Source organism: Ictalurus furcatus, chromosome 10 (assembly GCF_023375685.1).
Source record: "Ictalurus furcatus strain D&B chromosome 10, Billie_1.0, whole genome shotgun sequence".
Taxonomy (NCBI): Eukaryota; Metazoa; Chordata; class Actinopteri; order Siluriformes; family Ictaluridae; genus Ictalurus; species Ictalurus furcatus.
In genome coordinates, this window is record NC_071264.1 from 10,007,887 (window position 1) to 10,029,233 (window position 21,347).

A 21,347-nucleotide genomic window follows, 5' to 3' on the forward strand; every position below is an offset into this window, starting at 1 on the left:
AAGAAGAAAGAGTCCAATGTTCCTTAAATCAAATTAATTGAACACATTTTAAAGAGCAACTCTAGCAGCCGTTCTTTCTTTTTGTCATGCCCCCATGTTTAAACCCCACCTGTGCCCCACTTATTGGGGTGGTGGGGGGTGGAGTTGGGTGGACCATAGGGAGACATTCCATGTTATCTGTTTGTGAGGGCTTTCAGGAAACCAATCACCAACCGATCCCCATTTTGAGGGTGTTTGGAGCCTGTCAGCGGTGTGTGTCTGAGCTGGTACAGGACCATTCAGATTCACTTCCAGACACTGCTGAAACCAGAGTTCAACATCTGTTTGTTCACTGTCAGACAGGAAATGCCTCCCTGATGTGACCACAGACATAGTGTCCCTGAGCTCTCCGGACAAAGAGAAAGTGGAGAACTGGCATGAGCTATAAAGTAAAGTAATGTACACACCTAGAAAGTAATGTCTTTCTCAGCTTATTGGTCATCACTGGGCATTAAAGTGCACCTGTTATGGTTTTTCAAATATTACCTTTCATGTAGTTGTTTGTGAATGTAAAAATGTCTACAAAGTTTCTAAAATCAAAGCGCACGTCAAACGGGGTTATTGACTCCCAAAAGAAGGAACCGATTCTGAACTGCTGAAACGAGTCGTTAGTAATTCCAGACTTACTTCCTGAAACTTTTTGTAATTGCGGCACCACACAGCTCTGTACCTGTGCTGTGAAACCTCGGTGGCTGCGGAGGGCGTACTTTAGCCTTTTGGTAAAGAGTGCACGGAGCTGCTGCCAGGTCAGCCTCCAGCCTGTGACAGTCATGCCACCCTGAACATTACTACTCAGCGGGTCCGTTTCATTAGCATCTGTGTGCGAGAGTGGATCCTTGGGGTTAATCACTACTCATTACCACGTCAGACAAATTATGCACAATTATGGCAACAGGTACAGCTGTAGCTATGAGGTTTTCTGGCTTGTACCTGGACCTGATTTACAATGTTGTTTCCTTTCTGTCAGCATTGAGAAAAGAGGAGAAATGAAAAATAGCGTTCAATCTCTGCTCATAGCTAGAACAAGCTGCCTTAGCTGTACACTGGTTGCTGCTTAAGGAGGGATTTTTTTCTCTCTAATCCTTGCCTGAGCTGCATTACTTGATACAACGGTGAATCTCAGCAAACAGAAAGGGCTTCAGTTTACCTGTGTCTCTGTCCTCAGGTGCTTCTCTCTCACCTCCTTCTGGGTCAGCATCTACTCCCGTCTCGTCAGCTACCTTCAGAAAGATCTGAAATGTGCATATGGAGGTAAATGCTACGCCTCTGTTTTACTAATCCTGTTTCATCTCTTTAGAACACCAAACACACAAATCCTTTGCCTCTATATTCCGCTGGACCAACATCATGTAAGTAAATACATGGTGAAAAAGAATCTGATAATGGCGCATAATTCAATTATGAGAAACAGTTCACTGGGTTACAAGATGAGAACTAATGCTGTATGTATGCGTCAGCTTTCCTTCACAATCTCATCATAAATTCAACACTCAAGCCGTGCTTTGCATTAAGCTCCTGACCTCCTCTAGTGTGGTATCTGAGAGCCCATAACTGACGATGCCAAACTCGCTCTGACGTTTCTCCAGCTCTGCCAAGAAAAGAGCGAGAGTGCCATCCTCCGAGGCAGCTTGGGGGAAGTTGATTACTGCCTCTCTGCCCACATTTTCCACTAGCCGAGCCCTCGAAATGTGGTGTTGGGCAAGAGCCACAAGACCACTCACATCTGGAGGAGAGAAAAAAAATATAAGACGCATCTTAATGTAGAACTCGAACAGCGTCAGTGGAGATGACGGTCAGTGGCAAGGGCATAAAAATCTATAAATTTGTATTCTAATGAGCAATTTTGCTTAACGCTCACTGACTAGCCATTCATTTGTTAATGGATAATTTGTGGATTAGCCATCAACAAATTTTAAGACTTTCAATTCTTCTCTCACTCTCTTGCTCTGCTTTTGCTTACATTCTAGCGTTTGTCTGAACTTTGTCTGAACCCAAATAAAATCTAGAAAACGGCTTTCGGATCGGTATTCGACTCCATGTTGACTAAATACTAGGGCAAACATTACAAAGTCCTGGGTCCCAGCAGAATGCTAAACAGAGAACAACGTTCCCACCCGAGTCATAGATCTCATTTCCAAGTCCAGTGTCATCACTCATGGAAGAATCACTCTCCTAAAACACAGACAACCAACACCGTGTCAGTCAAAGATTAAACCTACATCACAGGGCGCTGATTTTCTGAGCTGAAATCTGCAAACCTTCATTAGCGTAGATGCTGAGAGATTGGCGGCACTCGAACTGCTTGGTGTGAGACTCTGGCGCTCGTTCTTCACGACGGTGAGGTAATATCCCGTGCCCAGACGAGCTTTTAGGAAGAGTGGCGAGCCGCAGCAGCACAGCTTCCCCTGAGAGATGATGGCGATGCGGTCGCCCAGGAGATCAGCCTCATCCATGTAATGTGTAGACAAAATGATGGTACGGTCTGAAAGTAACAAGGCATACAGTATAGCACGTAGCGTAACGAAATTTCCTTATCAATCTATTCCCGTATATACTGTAACTCAAAGCGAAAGGAACAGAACTCGAGTGGAACAACCTTTGCGGTATTTGAGTAGTAGGTCCCAGATCCCACGTCGTGCATAAGGGTCCACTCCGGCAGTGGGCTCATCCAAGACAACGACTTTAGAACCTCCTATGAAGGCTATAGCTACTGAGAGCTTTCTCTGCATGCCGCCTGGAAAAAGAAAAGGAGGTGAGTAACGCAAGTGTCACTGTGTAAACGAAAACATGGCTTTCTGCTGCACTCTGACACGGGGTGTGAATTCAATCGACAAGAGCACCTGAGAGGTTCCTGGTCTGCTCGTGCCATTTGTGCATCAGTCCCACATCCTCCAGCAGGGTGGCCATCTCCTCTCTAACCTCAACACCGCTCATGCCTTTAAGACGGCCATAGAACCACACGTGCTCTTCAACAGTAAGCCTAGAGAATAAACAGTATGGCAAAGTCATTAAAACCACGATATATCATTTTTACTTCCACGAATAACACATTTTAATTCTTACATTGGGAAAAGAACATTGTGTTGTGGACACACTCCCAGAGTTCTACGGATGATGTCCATGTCCGTGCGAATGTCTCTGCCCTTTATGTAAACTGTACCAGCAGTCGGTGGGAACAGCCCAGTCAGAATAGACCTGTCATGAGAAGTTAGTGCTAAGAGGCTGTATATAAGAAATCTGATGCGAACAACATTCCAAATAAAATATCGAATGAACTTCACAATTCTGCCTCTCACATCGTCGTTGTCTTGCCAGCTCCGTTGTGACCCAGGAATGACGTGATCTGGCCCTCATAGAACTTGAGGCTCAGATGATTGACAGCAAGCTTGGCCCCTTTTTTATAAATTTTCACCAAGTCATGTATCGCTACTCCAAGGACAAGCTGAGAAGGTTCCTGTTCGATTTGATCTGTAAAAGAACAGTTCGAATCAACAAGCTTTCCCAAATTAAATGGAGTTGAATTTAGCATATGATGCTTGTAATGTGTTCGTACTGTCTGGTTGATCACATGGTACAAGAGGAATGGGCATGTCAGCCTCCAGTGGTACTCCTCCCCAGTAATTTAACTGGAAGATGAAATACCAAGGCCTGGGAATTCCATACTGCCCTGAAAAAAAGTAACCCATCAACAGAATGGTCATACATACATAGATAAAATTTGTATTTATGAATGCAACGTCTTGTCTTTGACACATATATCATCGCAACAGTATCCCTACTCCTGACCTGGAAACACAGCTTCAATGTACCAAGTGGCCACTCCATAGATGAAGGCATCCACATACAGCATTATGATTGAGGTAGTGAAGTTGTATTCGTCTCCTTCAGTAGGACTGGACAGAAGATTGAACCACTGAATACCCACTCCTTGCTCTTCATATTGAGAGAAGTACTCACAGCCAAATCCAAAGGCTACTGGAGAGAGGAAGCTCTACAGGACAAATAAAACAACTCTAGAGAATGACCTTTTCCACCTCACAAAAAAAAAAAAACCAACAAAAAACAAATATAAATGCTATGCTTTATATGCAGACTGTTGACAAATGAAAGGAAAACACAACACTAAGTGATTTTTTTTCACGAGCCACTTCAAATCATTCAGCGATTTGTGTTGTCATGCCCTGTGGATGGGAGCAGTCATTTTGGATGAGTCAGACTAGTTTTACAAGTGGATGCGCTGTACCAGCAGAAGACCATATCAGATTACACTCCTGTCAGCCAAGAACAAGAATATAAAGCTACAGTCAGCACAATGCCACAGAAACTGGATAGCTGTATGTGGTTTGGAAAAACATCACTTCGCCTTTTCCCAATCTTCAGTTACCCAGTTTCGGTGAATCTGTACACAATGTATCCTCGGATTCCTGTTCTTGGCTAAGGTGAGCCGAACCCGATGGGGTCTTCTGCTGTTGTAGCCCATCTGCCTCAAAGCTTGGCATGTTGTGCGTTCTGAGATGCTATTCTGCTCAACATGGTTGTATAGAGTGGTTATTTGAGATCCCATAGCCATTTTAATCAGCTCAAACCAGTCTGGTCATTCTCATCTGACCTCTCATCAACAAGTGGATGGTTTTTGTTTTTCTCTGGAGACTGTTGCCTGGGAAAATCCCACTGGAGCTCAAACCAGTCAAACTAGCACCAACAACCATTGAAAAGTCAAAGTCACTGAGATCACATCCCCCCCCCCCCCCATTTTGATGCTTGATGTGAACAATAACTGAAGCACTTGACCTGTATCAGCAGGATTTTATGCACTGCAGTCACATGATTGGTTGACTGGACAACTGCATGAATGTACAGGTGTACATGTGTTCCTAATAATGTGTACAGAGAGTGTATTTCCTCTGCATTTAAATACAGAGGTCATTTTAGTTATTGTTCCTATTGAAACACAGCCAGTGTGGTTTTTTTCTCCATTACTTATACAAAATTTGATTGAATTTCTCACCCGTCTGTATTGATATATTATTAAAAAATAAATAAATAAATAAAACCCATCTCTTTCTGGTTCTTTCTGGTGAAAGTAAACAGATTTTCAGAATGAATTTATGGATTCTTAAGTCGTCCCTCTATAACTAAACGACAGAGATAGCTCGGTTTAAACTCACTGCTAGGATTCTGTGTGTGCTGGTCAGATATTCCCTCCAGGCCACACAGAGCACATAGGGCAGGTAGAGAGAGAAGTAGATGAGGCCTCCGCAGGCTGCTGCCAGATTGGCACGAGAGAAGAACGTGCTGATGAGGAAGCACAACATGATTGTGGCTGTAGCAAAGGCGACCAGGAAGAAGAAGATCACTGCAGGGTCGCTGTAGGGCAAGATATCGCCCAACTGAAAGGAAGAAAACAATCAATCCGCTCAATCTACTTTTTCATAAGAGACACAACAACCTTGTTAGAATGTTCTACATGTTCTACAGGTGCATAAAGTCCATTACAGTAGAGTCCAAAAGTGCATTACTAACATCAATTATGCCAGTGGTTTTCAAAGTGGGGTCTAGGGTCCCTAGGGGTTCATGAAACATAGGTTTTTTTTTTCTTTTTTTTTTTTTTCCAATTCTTATAATAAATAGCTCATTTGACTGGTCACATAAACAGAATGGGCTAAACCAAAACCTCAGTAACTCAAAAACAAGTAGGACTTGTGTTCACAGATTTAAAATTAACATGTGCTAAAATTTATTTCACAGTCAACAGGATTGAGACCCATGAATTAACAAAATCGAATACAACTGTTTCAAGTTATATTTCTTAACCAAGACTCCAGAATATTCAACTATATTTCAATGTCATACTTCTTCATACCTGTTTGGAAGATAACTAGAAGAGTTAAAAGTGTAATTTGTTTCAGTTTTAAATAATGTGATAATCTGATAAAAATTACTCTTGAATATTTTGACCTACATTCTGATAGCTGATTAAATAAAAACAATTCTTGGTAATATAATTTGATTTGGTATGTTTTTTAAATTTTTTTTTTTACTTTTTTAACCCACCCTATTTTTTCTCTTCTATAGTTTTAGGATTAGAATGCCTATAAATGGCTAGTGCTGATATCTCAACCCCACCTTGAGTGCAGTAATGAGAAGGCCAGAGCTGAAGAGAAAAGGCAGGTAACTGCTGATGAACCAGCTGAGCCAGAGTGTTCCCGAGCCCAAGCCCATGATCTTCATAGTCTCCTTCAGTCGTGCCTCCTTCTCATACACCACGCCTTTAATGATCATCGCCACTGAGTATATCCACGCCAGTGTCATGAAGAGAGGGAGTGAACGATTCAAGACTCGCAGAAAGCTGTAAAGAAACAGAGTGGAAGGAAGGTTACACCGGAGTACTGTCGAATTCTTGATTTGTATGTCCAGAATGTGCTGCTTTCCGTTTTCTGTGAGGAGATGTTTATTTAGCATTGAGTAACAGTCAGAGGTAAAGCTGTTCCTTTAGGTTTTCTGACACAGGGGGGAGGGGCTTTGCTGTTTCTTGGTAACATGACATGCTGATTTTTTTTTTGTCTTATTAACTTTAAGAGAATTTTTTTTTTAAACAGTTGGAGGTTAAACCACACTATCCTGTCATTGATTATTTTCCTATAAAAGCACACCCTATCATGTTTTATTCTTTCTTTATTTACCTCTTTCATTATGCAAATGAGTGCAAAAGTTTGCATATCATTAGAAAAAAGACAACAAAACTTAATGCATGTAAACAACACAGATGCTCCCGCATTATCACAAGTAACATAAATGGTCAAAGAGTGTAGGTTCGTTAAATCATTCATCTTCAGTCACTGCTTTATCCCAGTCAGGGATGAAGCCTATTCTGGGAACACTGGGCAAGGGGCAGGAGTACCATCTGGATGGGATAGGAACCATGCACACACACATCCACACACTCATTCACACCAAGAGCCAATCTACCTACTGGCCTCTTTTTAGCAGGTAGTAGAGATGAATATATTATTTATATCCACCTTTATGAAAGCTTCTCATCTTTTTAGAAACCCCAGCTCTGTATGTTACCCCTCCCCACCAACAGAGGTCATGATGCCTGGCATTCCAGAGCACTCAAGTTCAAAAGCACTTTGTCGAACCTTGCAATTCCATTCTTGTTGTTTATCCTATGTAAGGCTCTCTTGGTTTAGACATTTCTTTTGCCAACTATGCATTAATTAATAGCTACACTAACAAGTTGCCTTGGAAATCGCAACACCAATAGACAAATGACTAACAATACAATAAACATAGCCTATTTGTTTAAAGTGGCTTCAAATGCTCTGGGCAATTGGTGGTGCTCGAAGCCCTACAGACACTAATCAGGTGTGTCTTCTCATGGTGTGCACATAAAATAATGTAGGCAATGTATACGATCGTGAAACATACCATAAAGCTGCTTAGATACTTACACATCATCAACAAAGCATGGGTAGGGCATCTGCTGTATATATATTCCTGTAGTTGGTTGTTTGCCACTCAGCACACGTGTTATTGCTCGCTCCACTAAATCCTGTACATAGACAAAGCCGCCCCATATGTAGCGCAGATCGCTGAAGGGTTCTGCCGCTGGACCAGGATCCCAGAACCTGCAGAACACAGTTTTCAGATTAGCACACACATCACACATTTCTGTTACCATATAGGTTTGTGTAGGAATGTGCAGTGTCAGCACTTTTTGACTGTTAAAGCTGTTAAGTTTTCTGATACAGGAATGTCTTGAGGACAGAGGGCTTTGAGGTTTCTCAGTGACATGACAAGCTGCTGCTTTCGACACTGTGAACCATCAGATCCTCCTGTCAACTCTCTCCAGCCTGGGCATAACTGGAATGGTTCTGCGCTGGGGGGAATCCTATCTCTCTGACAGATCCTTCAAGGTATCATGGAGGGGAGGTATTTCTGAAACTCAGCAACTCACATCTGGGGTTCCACAGGGGTCAGTTCTGGGTCCACTCCTCTTTTCTATCTACACTACATCTCTAGGGCAGGTGATTGAGTCTCATGGCTTCTCATATCATTGCTATGCTGATGACACCCAGCTCTGTTTGTCCTTCCAGCCTGACGATCCATCCGTCTCTGCACGCATCTCTGCTTGCCTGTCGGACATCTCGGTCTGGATGAGGGAACACCATCTTAAGCTCAACCTGGCAAAATCTGAGCTTCTCGTCATCCCAGCCTGTCCCTCAATCAACTTCAACCTCACTGTACAGCTCAGCTTAACCACACTCAAGCCAACCAGGACAGCCAGGAACCTTGGGGTGATTCTTGATGACAGCTTGACCTTTACAGACCACATCTCCACAACTGCACGGTCCTGTAGGTTCATCCTTTACAACATCAAGAAAATCCGACCCTACCTCACCAAACAGGCTACACAGATACTAGTCCAGGCTCTTGTTAACTCAAAACTGGACTACTGCAACTCACTACTCTCGGGCCTCCCGGCCAGCTCCATCAAACCCCTTCAGATGATTCAAAATGCTGCAGCACGCCTCGTCTTCAACCAGCCCAAGAGAACCCATGTCACACCCCTCTTCATCTCCCTCCACTGGCTTCCTGTAGCCGCCCACATCAAATTCAAGGCCTTGATGCTCACCTACAAGACCTTGTCTGGAACAGCACCCTCCAACCTCAACTCTCTCCTGAAGGCTTACGTTCCCTCACGCAATCTGCGATCGATTAGCGACCGATGTTTAGTAGTTCCCACTCAGCGTGGCTCAAGGTCCCTTTCCAGAACCTTCACACTAACTGTTCCTCAGTGGTGGAATGAAATTCCAACTCAATCCGGACCACAGAATCTCTCACCATCTTCAAAAAACAGCTAAAGACCCACCTCTTCCGTGAACACCTAGCCAACTCATTAAAAAAATTTTTTTTTTTTTTAAATATTGCACTTACACCTCTACTCTGTGCACTTTGCTTCTCCTGGAACTCAATTAATGGATCTTGTATAGTAGCACTACTTGTATTGTTCTCTGCTTGATATATCGCTTTGCTTGTATTTTTCTCATTTGTAAGTCGCTTTGGAAAAAAGTGTCTGCTAAATGAATAAATGTCAATGTAAATGTAATGACAAGAGAGACAAAAGAAAGTCTGGTGAGGGAACATAAGTGGTAACAGGAACTAATTTGTTTTGTAGGTAGGGGCAGTATAGATATGACCCAGGCTCTGGGTTACTGATTGGAAGGTCAGGGGTTCAATCCCCAGCACTGCCAAGCTGCCACTGTTGGGCCCTTGAGCAAGACCCTTAACCCTCTCTGTTCCAGGGGCACTGTATCATGGCTGACCCTGCACTCTGACCCCAACTTCCTGACATGCTGGGGTATGTGAAGAAAGTAATTTCACTGTGCATATGTATATTTGATTAATAAAGACTCATTATCATTATGTTCCATGACATTAAATGTTACCATACACAGATAATCAGTATGATGTGATTCTTTAATAAACAAAAATCGCTAGTGTTGGCAAATTACTGTAGCATAAAAGGAATAAATGTTTTTATACTGTAGCATAAAAGGAATAAAAATGTGCGGTCCGCTTCACATTGGGCTGCATCTCACCACCTCGAAGAAGATTATTTTTCCAGTAATATCACACCCGTTGTGTTTTATTGCTTTACATTAGTACAGCTACAGGAACCCAAAAAGACCATTTTTAACTCCACAAACCATCGTCACTGTTTACTGAAGCAGCAGACATGCATTAAGAGGTATCATACTGTGGTGACTGACTCTGGGGCACCTTGAGGATATTTTATTTTTGAGAAAAACATGGCATCTTGTGATACTCGGTAAGTATTGTTTATCAATGCAACACAATTGTGAAATCAAAAAACAAATGACAGTAGAGAGAAACGTCATTCAAATGATTTAATACATTAGAAAGATTCTTTTCTGTTATCTTCTGTTGGAGTGGCTGACTTTTGGATGCTCCACACTGAATTCACTAGTGGTTTACAAAGGATAGTTTTGCCTGCAAGCATCATACTTACTTGTCTTTGATCTTACTGGTGCGTGTGACGTCATCTATGTCCATGCGGATCTTGTACTTGACATGAGGAGGAAGATCTGAGGAGGAAGGGTCTGGGAGGAGGAAGACTATTCCAGCCCAGAACTGCCGATCCTCCAGCAGCTCCAACGCCCGCTCCACCAGCTGCCCTTCTGTGGCCACTCCCTCCAGCTTATTCAGTGAAAAACACTACAAAAGGCCACCACACAGATTGGTCACATGAAAGACTTTAAAAAGCATTATATTCTGACACGTATCCTGAACGTGATTACTGCACACACACGTTACCTTTGTGAGTTGGGACAAGAGGCTTATGGTGCTATTGAAATCTTGATACACGTCCAGCCATGTAGCGGGCGCTCCTTCTTTCTCAGGAGTGTCTGGATTAGGCATGGAGAGGAAGTGGGCAATGCGAGAAGCTGTCCAAGAAGTGTTCCTCAGTTGTAGATTCACCACAACAGCCACCTCGGGTCGATTCAACAAATCCTGCAACACACGAGATTTGGCTGTGTTATAAAGCTAAACTGCGAAAGACTGTGCTTTCACAATGTCCTTTGAGCAAATTTAAATAAAACACTTAGAAAAGGAAAAGCTATGCCATGTTCAAAACGGCACCCTATTCGACAATCCTTAATTATAAAATCAGGAGCAATACAGCTTGATACAGTTTGCCATTTATGAGACTTACTATGGCGAGTTGTTGAAGCCTTCAGCACAGGTTCCCACTATCTTGAAAGTTACAGTGCATTACGGATATTAGCAGGTATTCGGTGTATAATTGGTATTAATGCAGTGGACTTAAGTCTGGGATCCTGTGAGACCCAAAACAACAGTCATGGGAATGGGCCGTTTTTTTATTTTCATGTTGGTGGGAGCAGGGGAATCAGATATGAAGCTAATGGGACAAAGAAATCCATGTGCATTAACCTGGGAACATACTGGATGCTTGCATAGCACTGAAATATATAATCAAAAAGTATGTAAGAAAATATCACAGACAGTAAATCCTAACTATGTGAGCATGCGGATTAAAAACCCAGTAATGCACACAGCTCTATAGTGAATTATTCAGAGAAAATAATTTTCTCCACAGAAAATTTGGACAGACCACAATATGGATTACCTAAATAGTGCACTATATTAAAAAAAAAAAAAAAGGGGGGGGGGGGAACGAATTCAGACACAGCATATGATACTATGATATTATGAATAGATATTCTACATCTAGTCTACAAATAGAGCGATTTAGAAAATAGAGTACGAGGTAGGGATGAACTTCTACCTCAGACTTGAGATAGACTAAAGAAAGCTCAGATACTGATAGAGAACCTGCAGCATACGGATCTCCACACTGCTTTCCATGAAGCGCTTCAGCCTGGGTCCCACTTCCTCCCATGCGGCGTGCACCTCGGCCAGAATCTCAAAGTCCTGGAATGTCTTGTTCACCTGACAAATGTGCCACAACTTTTAGAGACTAATTATTCTTAAAGAGTATTTGAAACAGTATCATGATTTGGAAGTCAGGTATATGTTGTTACATTGTAGTTATACTTTATTGATCTTATAAATAAGGAACACAAATCAACTACTAAAAATGTATATTATTCATGAACATAATGATCTATTGCCTTAACACAGTTATTCATTTTAAAGTAAGCTATTCAGTAACTTCTATGAATTCTTCAGTAACTACAGGGAAACTATGAGCAAAAGTGTAAGTCTGGTGTTGGGACTTTATGGAGTAAAATAAAATTACCCTGCAATATATTTTTATATAATCATGCTGTCTGATGCATTTTTTAAATAAAAGAAAGATTTAGAACGGCAAGGCCAATTCTATTGTTTTCGCCATACACTGAAAATGTTTGGGTTTGAAAACAAAAGATAAACGAGACAATAGATCAAAATTTCAGATTTCATTTCCTGATATTTACATCTAGATGTGTTAAACAACTCAAAACATGGCACCTTTTGTTTTGAAGTGATCAAAAATACTGGAACATGTGATTGATGGGTTTCTCTTGCTGCTCAGGTGTGCCCTGTTAAACTGATTGTTTAATCAATTAATAGCTCTGAATGTCTACTCTTGGTTTGATCGCTGGATTTCGCCCGTGAAGACTGCATTTATTGTTAAAAATGATAAAACAACATGAAGAGCAGAGAGCTGTCTGTGGGAGAAAAGCAAGCCATTTTGAAGCTGAAAACACAGGGAAAATCAATCAGAGCCATTGCGCAAGCATTGGGCATAGCCAATATAACAATATGGAATGTCCTGAAAAAGAAAGAAACCACTGGTGTACAGTAGTTGATGACAGGAACATTGTGAGAGCTGTGAAGAAAAACCCCAAAACAACAGTCGGTAATCAGTTATAACCTCCACAGGGCAGGGGTGAAGGTATCACAATCCACCATTCAAAGAAAATTTCAAGAGCAGAAATATAGAGGCCATACCACAAGATACAAACCACTCATCAGCAGTAAGAATCAGAAAGCCAGATTAGAATTTGCAAAGAGATACAGAGATGAGCCACAAAAGATTAACCTCTACCAAACTGATGGAAAGGCCAAAGTGTGGAGAAAGAGAAGGATCTATTCATGATCCAAAACATACGCGCTCATCTGTGAAACATGGTGGAGGTAGTGTCATGGCTTGGGCTTGCATGGCTGTTTCTGGAACAGGATCACTAATCTTCACTGATGACTCAACTCATGATGGTAGCAGCAGAATGAATTCAGAAGTCTACAGAAACAATCTGTCTGCCAATTTACACAGAAATGCACCCAATCTAATTGAGAGGAACTTTATCATGCAGCAAGACAATGTTCCAAAACTCACTGGCAACTCAACAAAGGACATTATCGGGAGGGAACTAAAGGGAGAAACCCCCAAAACAAAAAACAACTGAAAGACGCTGTGGTGCAAGCCTGGAAAAGTATCACAAAAGAAGAATGAAACAGTTTGGTGATGTTTGGTGATGTTTGGTCATGTAGTTGCAGGCTTGATGCAGTTATTGCAAGCAATCGATATGCATCCAGGGTCCTAAGCTGGACTGTTAATTATCCGAGGCTGCACCCATGCAATTTTTCCAGCTCAGCTCATAGCCTAAGTTTTGTTTTATGGACACTGAGGTAAAGTAGCCGTCAATGTATGACTTGATCAGAAAAAGTTGGATTTATCAAAAAACTTGCCTCGGGTGTTGTTACTGTTTGTAGGACTACCAGACTGATAAAATATTTAACTTTTCTAACTAGGCTATTTTGGTGTCTCTAGCCAAGGGGACTTTCCTTATCTTTTCTTATGCTCTGCTCATATCACTCATATCATAAACTGGAACTCATAGACATTTACCATTTACACAGCTTGTTTTCCTGCTCAGCATCAGAGGATGTTACTCTTTCAGTTTCAACCCCTTTACTGGTTTAAAAAAAAAATAATAAATTTTTTTTTATATTATATATATATATATATATATATATATATATATATATATATATATATATATATATATATATATATAACCTGGTGTATATCAGTGGCTCTCAAACTGGGGGCCGCTAGATATACAGCACACTAAGACACAATAAGACACATACCAAACAGAAGCATCCATTTCTATGCCAGACCAGAAATACGGTAATTCATTTTAGATCTAGTCCTTCAGCTCCTCAACCAACTAGAGCGAAAGGTGGAATGGGCTAGCAGTTACAAGTATCTTAATAAGTTGCGTTTCAATACTCAGTATCATACGCAGTATGCAGAAATGGCCAGCAACAGTTACACATTTCGAAAAAGCTCTCTACTTTTAATATCAGTAGGACTCTTATGACCATGTACTATAAAATAATAGCTTTAATCTGTACTTTGCTTCTCTATATGCTGTTGGTATGGTTATGTAAATGTTAAACATCGAAACTCATTGAATGTCATTCGAGTCAATGACATTTGACAGTCAACAGAAAGTCAACCAAGGTAGTAAGATTATCAGCATTAAGCAGACTGGGTTATCAGATAGCTTTGAATGGTTTGTCTTACAGAAATCTAGAACGATTCTTGCACATTGTACTCATCCACTGTTCCATCAATTTAAAATGCTTCCTTCTGGTATACGTTATAGTATGCCTAAACTTAAAAGCAATCGGTATAGACATTCATGTGCTAGAGACGATCTGTTCCAATACTTTTGCTTACCTAAAAATTGGGTGGTCTGCCACCAAAGTGCCATGTTCATGTTCATCTTTTAATCTCAAACCCAAATGTCTTCAGTGCATAGCCAAAACAAAATAATTGGCCTTGCTGTTCCAATACTTTCAGAAGATACTGTAGTTTATCCAATAGGTAACATTTTTATATTGATAATGCCTTATGCATTATCCTTGCTTCTTTTTTAGTAAATTATGACAACTTTGATTGGTAAAAGAGAGATGAAACCATATAATTTGAGAAACATGCACCAGGAATGATGAAACAGAAACAGTGGCAGTACACTCAGATTTGTGGACCTTAGTAATCACTAGCCAACAAAACAAATATCTGGGGAGAAAAAACAAGCAAAAAGCAGAAAATAGCTCAAACATAAAAGTACCTCTTTCATGATGCTCTGTGTAGCAGGATTATCCGGCGTGTAGAGAAGTTTCCCAATGAAAAGCGGTTTAATGCCTCTCCATACAATGCGAGAGAGGGGATTCGACTCAAGGGTTTGAATCACGTTTTTACAGAATGGAGCTAAAAAATAAATAAATAAATAATCAAACAAACTGATAAAATTCTCACAGCCAATTAGAGCTGGGGTAATCATATTTTATCAGAATCCTATTTGCACTATAAGACTATAATGCTCTGATTATTTTTGACCCATTTTTATTATTCTTATCAGGCTGAAAGTTTGTCATGAATATGAATTTAGTGATGCTATGTAGGAATTTAAAACCCTACTCACTGGTAGTGTTGTCATTTCCCAAGTCATTTTCCTCTGTCCCGTCTTTACCCAAGAAGGACTTGATGTCATGGTCTTCATACCAGTTAAAGGAAGGAATCTTCTCACCGCCCACCTCGGGATGCCCGCACACAATCCTGGAGAAAGCTCGGAAACTCTCACGAGGTAGCACTGAGCTATTCGCTGGAAAAAACAGCCTCAGTTCTGCATTCAGCTCCGTGAAGCTGGATAAAGCAGATACCTGGAGCGAGATATTCAAAAGAATGGAAAATACTATGACAATTATCAATGATTAAAGTGGTATTTAGTATGGCATTGCGCTAAAAGGGCATCTGGTCTGTAAATATTGACATTCACTGGGTGTTGTTAAGCACGTTTCGTCTAGGCATCGGACACTTAAGGTGCGTTCACACATACAGCGACTCAGAGCAACAAAGAGCCCAGAGACCATTCATTTTCAATGAGAACTGGCGACGTCCGCTTGGCGACTAGATGTGGGCGTGTCCAGCAACACGACAAAGTTGAGAAAAGTTTAACTTTACACAAATTTGGAGCGACTCAGTGCAGCGACTATGGAAGAAGACAGTAGAGCGCACACGACACGCTGTCTGCGGGTGAATTGTTTTTCTGGACCCAGACAGTCGCAGATAGATGGCACACAGCTTCGCCTTCATCTCGTAGGATACGATGCTTATATACACTGGTGAATTTTTATATAAAAACGCTCTCCCTCCAGAATGCGAGTTGAAAAGTGAGCTGGTGTCAGAAGTGGAATGCTAGTTGTGCCACCCACTGACAAATGTTACTACGGCAACCAGTAGTAGGAATGCCTACTGGCAACTTCACAGTGCAGTGACTGGTGACTTGTGTGTAAGCATACCTTTAATAATAACAGAAAGGATAGAAAGGAGGAAACTATAAGACTGAAAGATTGCTGCATACATCATTCAAAAGTGAGGTGAACTCCTGAGCCACAGAGGAGACAGCCTGGCTGAGCAGACGCACTTCAGCAGCATTGGAGTGGAGTCGCTCCCTCTGACAGAGACAGATGCAAATCAGTTGGTTAGACACCAAAGCGCAGTAGTTTAAACCACAAAATCCAATCTCTGCCTCTGCAACATGTGGGCAATGAGAATGTCAACATCTTTGTTTTTTTTTTGTTTTTGTATGAATGCGTTTCACCTTATCTATTCTTAGGCCAAATTTGTGAAAGAACACTAACTGTGAAAATCCTGCTGAAGTTCAGTTGTGAAAGGAAGATTTGCTCTGCCTGCTGCAGCAAATCCGAGGGAACAGCACACAAGGACTGCTGCAGCTCGGTGAATGAGGAATTTCCTTCCACTGTGAGGTAGCGTTCCAGGAGCGTGGCATTACAGACGATATCAGACAGACGCATCCCAGCACCTGCCAGCGACACCTAGGGAACAAGAAGAAGAAACTTTAGCAGCCTGACAATTTCAAGATTTCATCTCCACACTACTTACTTTATAATTAACTTTTTGGTTCATACTTTTAAATTTTTAGGACATTTCTAGAAATGCGTGCCCATATTTGCACACCCTTACTTCAAAATAATGGAAACAACACGACTTTTTAACGCAAGCTTCATTATTTCAGTTTTCATCGTCAGTAGTAAAAGAAACTGTCTAATACTGTATGTGAAGAACGAAACAAATAAACATTTAATTGTTTCTATACATTTTTTACAATGGGGTAAATGTTTATTTAACTTACCGTTCTACATTTTCAGACAAACTACTGTTTGCCTTAAATTTTTGCAGCTTTTTAAGTCCTTTTTTCAATAGTCATGTACTTGTGTCTATATTTCTTAGACTTAGAATGTTGTAACAGGTTTTGATGGGAAAATATCAGTAAACGGAAATGGAGGTGTAAACTTTCGCACTGAACGGTATACTATTTGTAGAGGCTGTCAGAAGTGTATAACAGAAGCAGAGAATGGAGAATACAGTCTTACCACCTGGAGGTTGAGTTGTGCTCTCAGTAACTGGTCTACAGCTGAAGCAGGAAGGCTGCAGTTGGTCCATAAAAAGGAAGAGAATGTCTCATTGGCTCTTAGGTACTCTCCCACTGGCAGATCTTTATCATAAAATTTAAGAGAGCAATCATGTAAAAGTGAATAAATCTCACGCCAAAGTCACATGCAATGCATAATACTGTCAGTTTGCTTATTTTTTTTTTAATCACAGCTCATGGAACACAGATTAATAATAACCAACAATGACTAATACAGTAAGCATTTCTGCTCTGGACTTGCACAGAGATTTGCACAGCGACTACTGCTACAGTCCCTTAACTGAAAAGCAGACAACCGGAGTGCCGGAGAAATTATTCTATGATAACAGCATTTCTCCTCCACTCTGCCCTTTTACTTTAAAGTGTATTGATTTATTTGTGTCTTTTAAAGCATATTAAAAATAGGTCCCACTTGGCCAAGCTTCCTGCCTCTCGCCTAGTCTCTGAACAGCAAGCGAGAAGTTCTCTAAGGCTGAGAGGGTTGTCTGATTGCCAAAGTTGTTGAGAATGGTCCTGCCATCCACGAATAGTCGAGAAAGTCTGAAAGTGACAGGATACAAAAATCACCCTGATATGACGCAAAGTGGCAAAGAAATAATTCTGTTGAAGAATATAAACAGAAGAATACACTGACAGTGAGTTATTAAAATTTTCCACTTCACCCGGCGTCTCCCCTGGAGTCGGGTAGTGGAAGCACGGATTGTTGATGTTGCAGACGATGCCCTGAACCCATGCTAGAGTGCCGGCAGATGGGAGAGCTTTGTTGGGGAAGTGACCTGAAACCAGACACACAAAAAGTTTCCTTTCATAGAAAGTATTAATGACACAGAGTTACTCCTTATTTTACAGACTGTAAATCCACTATTACAATCAGGTACATAAATATTAGTCCATTGAGAAAATTATTGTTATAATAGCTGTCTAGCACATTATATAGGAGTTAATAAGTAAGTAAATAATGAATATGAGCTCCAAGTGCAAACTTTCATAACAGATCATAAACATGTGAATAATGTGCATTTTGTGGCTCATAATATATCTCTGAGGCTCTGAGCAGAATGGCAGCATATTAATGAACGGACCAAAAATGGGATATGTACTTAAACAACGACCAAGGAAAACCATTTTTCTCACACATTTCTCTAAGACTGCTAAGACGACGACATCGAAATCCAAGTGAAATGACAATATTTTTACATTAAGCATGTTCCTCCCATAGAAACCTGGTATAAAGAAAACGCTTAACGTGGATTAATGTATTAAGACAGTGATATTAAAAGACCAAATTCAGTATACACTTTATTAATAAAAGCATACAATATCTTAATACGGTATGTACTAAATTTGGTTCTCCAATATCTGTCATAGTCCATTAAACCATGTTAAGCTTTTTCTTTATAGAGCTTTTCTATGGGAAAACGCTTAACGTGAAACTTTCTGGGTTAATCTGCTCGCCTGTACATAGAATGCATCATCAATAAAGTGTACACTGAATCTGGGCTTGCCACGTTAAGCATTTTTATTATACCGGGTTTCTAAGGAAGGAACACGTTTAACATAAAAAGATTGTCTTTCCGCTAGGATTACACTGCCGTTGTCTTAGCCGTAGTTAGAAAAATGTGTGAGAAAAATGGTTTTCCCTGGTGGTTGTTTTAGTACGTTAAGCCGCGTTAAGCGTTTTAGAAAGGTCCCCAAAAACCACCATGAAGGAACAAATAGGTCAGAATGCAAACGCGACCCTGTACTACTCCGGGTGCAGCTAATCGGCTTACGTGATTTCATGAGGATTGTTTCAGGGCTCAAACAAACACACAACTGTGGCACTTACACTGGCTGTGCATGTAGGGAGGGTGAGAGTGACGTACAGCGATGAGGATGAAGAACAGGAAGAGTGGCCAAAGCAGCTCTATGATCAGCTGGATCTGTGGAGAAACTCGTTTTATCATAACCATGATATTTAACCGTATGAGATTATGAGAACTTGAAGAGTGATGATGATGATGTGTGGTTACCTTGTTCCTCCTGCGGTAGGTAAGGTTCTTCCACAGCAGGAGTAAGAGCTGGGTCCCTATGGCCATGGTGGTATCTAGATGACCAGGATAACCAATAGCACACAATTAAAACGCAAATTCAAAGCTAATCAAATGAGACAAAAGCAATCAGTGGACTCCCCAGCACAACAAACCCTAATTACAGTAATTGGCTTAATGAATTAAGGCAAATAAACCTCCTCTCATCAGCACGTACAAAAGCACAGGTTTAGTACACAGGTAAAGTCTACATAGGTGCACAGCTACTATTGTTGGGTAGTTATATAGCCATGTTGTCAATATATCGATTAAAACATTGTATTGTACCTTTTTAGTGACACAGTGATGTAGTTACATGTATATTAACAGGAAGAAGGAAGGAAGTGAAGTTTGTACGTTAATGCTTAATCCCCTTTAAATTAAAGAACTCAATAAGCCAGGTTGAAGTGCCGTATTATTATGGTCTGTTCAATCTAGAAGTGATCGTGCACTTTTATAGTGAACCTGCTAAACGGGTTAGTCTGCGGTACTCTGTATTTCACCTTCACCGCCGCTTATAAAGAAATAGCTAAATATTTACCTCTGGTGTCTTAATGCCTTCTTGTTTTTGCTTCAACAGTGCATTACTTTGAAACATTCCTGTTCTCCATCGGGACATGAAGCCGGTGTCGGTTCGTACGAACGCTTCCGAAGGAAGAGACAGGAGAGTAGGAGGGGCTCGAAGGAAAAACATTGCAACCACATTGAGCTTTCAGCCAATCATAATATCACTTGTGCGTGTATACCCGCCCATCCTGGTTAATGTTTACAACAGCTAGCGGCAGTTTACGGCAGCCTACGCAGTGAATGAGGAAGGTTGCTATTCCTGTTTCCGTTTGAATGAGCGAACTCGTTATGTAAATTGAAATGCAATTTAGCACAGTGCAGAAGCTAAATAAAAACCCTGTTAGTGTGTCGCTATTAAATATGGACTGTAACACACACTGAGCAACTTTTAGGTACACATTTACAGGGCTCTCAAATCTCACGCATTCACCGTGAGATACGCATTTCAACCAGTTCACACGCTACACCTTGTATTTCTCACGCTGAGAATTAAGGGAAAACTTGTCCCGCTGTATACAATTAATAGACGTGGCGCAGGCATATGGAAAGAAGTTTTCTGCCGAGTTCACATCGGTCTCGAGTTATAGAGTTAAATGTCATCTATCAGCCAATCAGAAATTAGAATTAGTTGTTTCCGGGTAAATTACGTGATCCCGCTGCAAGCATGTTCGTTACTAGGCAACATGGATGCGAGCGCACACAGAGTAGACGTTATCATCAATAATAATGATGATGATGAAGTTACCTACCGCATTCATGTTCTCATATTTATAGCTGCATTTTGTTGTAATGTGACAAGTGATAATCTCAAGGTTTACTGGGTTTTATATGATTCTTAGCTCTTTTTTCATGCTGTGGGTTTTAGTGAAGTGTACTGAAAACAAACATCAAAAACAAACACAATTTCTCCTCAGCATTCAGCAACTCCACTCGAGACGCCATGTTTGTAAGCGTTGCTATGGTTGTTCCGACCAACTACTACTTCTCTCAGCTACTTCCTGTTGGTTTCTAGGACGATTACTCAGAGTCGCCCCCTTTCGTTTAAAATAATGTTACAACGGCGGGCGCGTCAAGTATAAACGCCTTGTGCGTTAGGGAGGTGCGCGCGCAGCCAGTGGATGCTCGCGCTGCGGAGTCAGGCGGAAGTATAAACAAGGCTTTATCTACATGAGGATGACGGTGATGGTCCAGAAGCATCTGGAACTTTTCGTTTAAGAAATCTGTCCATATTCATTTGCACTACACACGCATCGTCACACGCTAATTATTAGGATAAAACACACGCATATGTTACGCACACTGGCGTTCACGTGCTGCCGACGGGTCAATTATTATTATATTTTATATAATAATAATAATAATAATTATTATTATTATTATTATATTTTATATATAATTTTTTATTATTATGTGTCTTATTATTTCTGTCTGTGTTATTTCAGACATCAGATTTTTATCATATATATTAAATGTTTTATAGACATTTTAGCAATGCTTGAAGGATTTTTCACAGCACCCCTGCTATCATCAGACAGCACCCCCGTTGGGAAACACTGGTATACAGTATGTACATTGAGAACTGCTGTTCAGTTGGCTCGTTTGAGGCCAAATATCTTTTTTATTTTTGATATATTTGTATTTTTTTTTTTTT

General features: G+C 40.8%; 1 protein-coding gene across 2 annotated transcripts in view; it reads right to left on the reverse strand.

Annotated features, from left to right (window-relative positions):
* The window catches only part of abca7 (ATP-binding cassette, sub-family A (ABC1), member 7), a 29,015-nt gene extending 9,119 nt beyond the window's left edge, over nucleotides 1-19,896 (reverse strand). For both annotated transcript variants that reach the window (XM_053634123.1, XM_053634124.1), the window contains exons 1-27: nucleotides 19,671-19,896; nucleotides 19,073-19,146; nucleotides 18,889-18,982; nucleotides 17,695-17,836; nucleotides 17,473-17,600; nucleotides 17,002-17,123; nucleotides 16,249-16,443; nucleotides 15,969-16,061; nucleotides 15,030-15,267; nucleotides 14,676-14,815; nucleotides 11,422-11,538; nucleotides 10,381-10,578; nucleotides 10,076-10,281; nucleotides 7,494-7,670; nucleotides 6,166-6,388; nucleotides 5,208-5,429; nucleotides 3,826-4,030; nucleotides 3,593-3,706; nucleotides 3,336-3,507; nucleotides 3,103-3,234; nucleotides 2,880-3,019; nucleotides 2,636-2,773; nucleotides 2,298-2,521; nucleotides 2,154-2,211; nucleotides 1,560-1,762; nucleotides 1,187-1,271; nucleotides 710-855 (exon numbers count right to left, since the gene is read on the reverse strand). In XM_053634123.1, the coding sequence (XP_053490098.1) occupies nucleotides 710-855; nucleotides 1,187-1,271; nucleotides 1,560-1,762; nucleotides 2,154-2,211; nucleotides 2,298-2,521; nucleotides 2,636-2,773; nucleotides 2,880-3,019; nucleotides 3,103-3,234; nucleotides 3,336-3,507; nucleotides 3,593-3,706; nucleotides 3,826-4,030; nucleotides 5,208-5,429; nucleotides 6,166-6,388; nucleotides 7,494-7,670; nucleotides 10,076-10,281; nucleotides 10,381-10,578; nucleotides 11,422-11,538; nucleotides 14,676-14,815; nucleotides 15,030-15,267; nucleotides 15,969-16,061; nucleotides 16,249-16,443; nucleotides 17,002-17,123; nucleotides 17,473-17,600; nucleotides 17,695-17,836; nucleotides 18,889-18,982; nucleotides 19,073-19,138 (3,978 nt within the window). In that variant the 5' untranslated portion in view covers nucleotides 19,139-19,146; nucleotides 19,671-19,896. The remainder of the gene's footprint in view (nucleotides 1-709; nucleotides 856-1,186; nucleotides 1,272-1,559; nucleotides 1,763-2,153; nucleotides 2,212-2,297; nucleotides 2,522-2,635; nucleotides 2,774-2,879; nucleotides 3,020-3,102; nucleotides 3,235-3,335; nucleotides 3,508-3,592; nucleotides 3,707-3,825; nucleotides 4,031-5,207; nucleotides 5,430-6,165; nucleotides 6,389-7,493; nucleotides 7,671-10,075; nucleotides 10,282-10,380; nucleotides 10,579-11,421; nucleotides 11,539-14,675; nucleotides 14,816-15,029; nucleotides 15,268-15,968; nucleotides 16,062-16,248; nucleotides 16,444-17,001; nucleotides 17,124-17,472; nucleotides 17,601-17,694; nucleotides 17,837-18,888; nucleotides 18,983-19,072; nucleotides 19,147-19,670) is intronic.
* Between the last annotated feature and the right edge of the window lie 1,451 nt (nucleotides 19,897-21,347).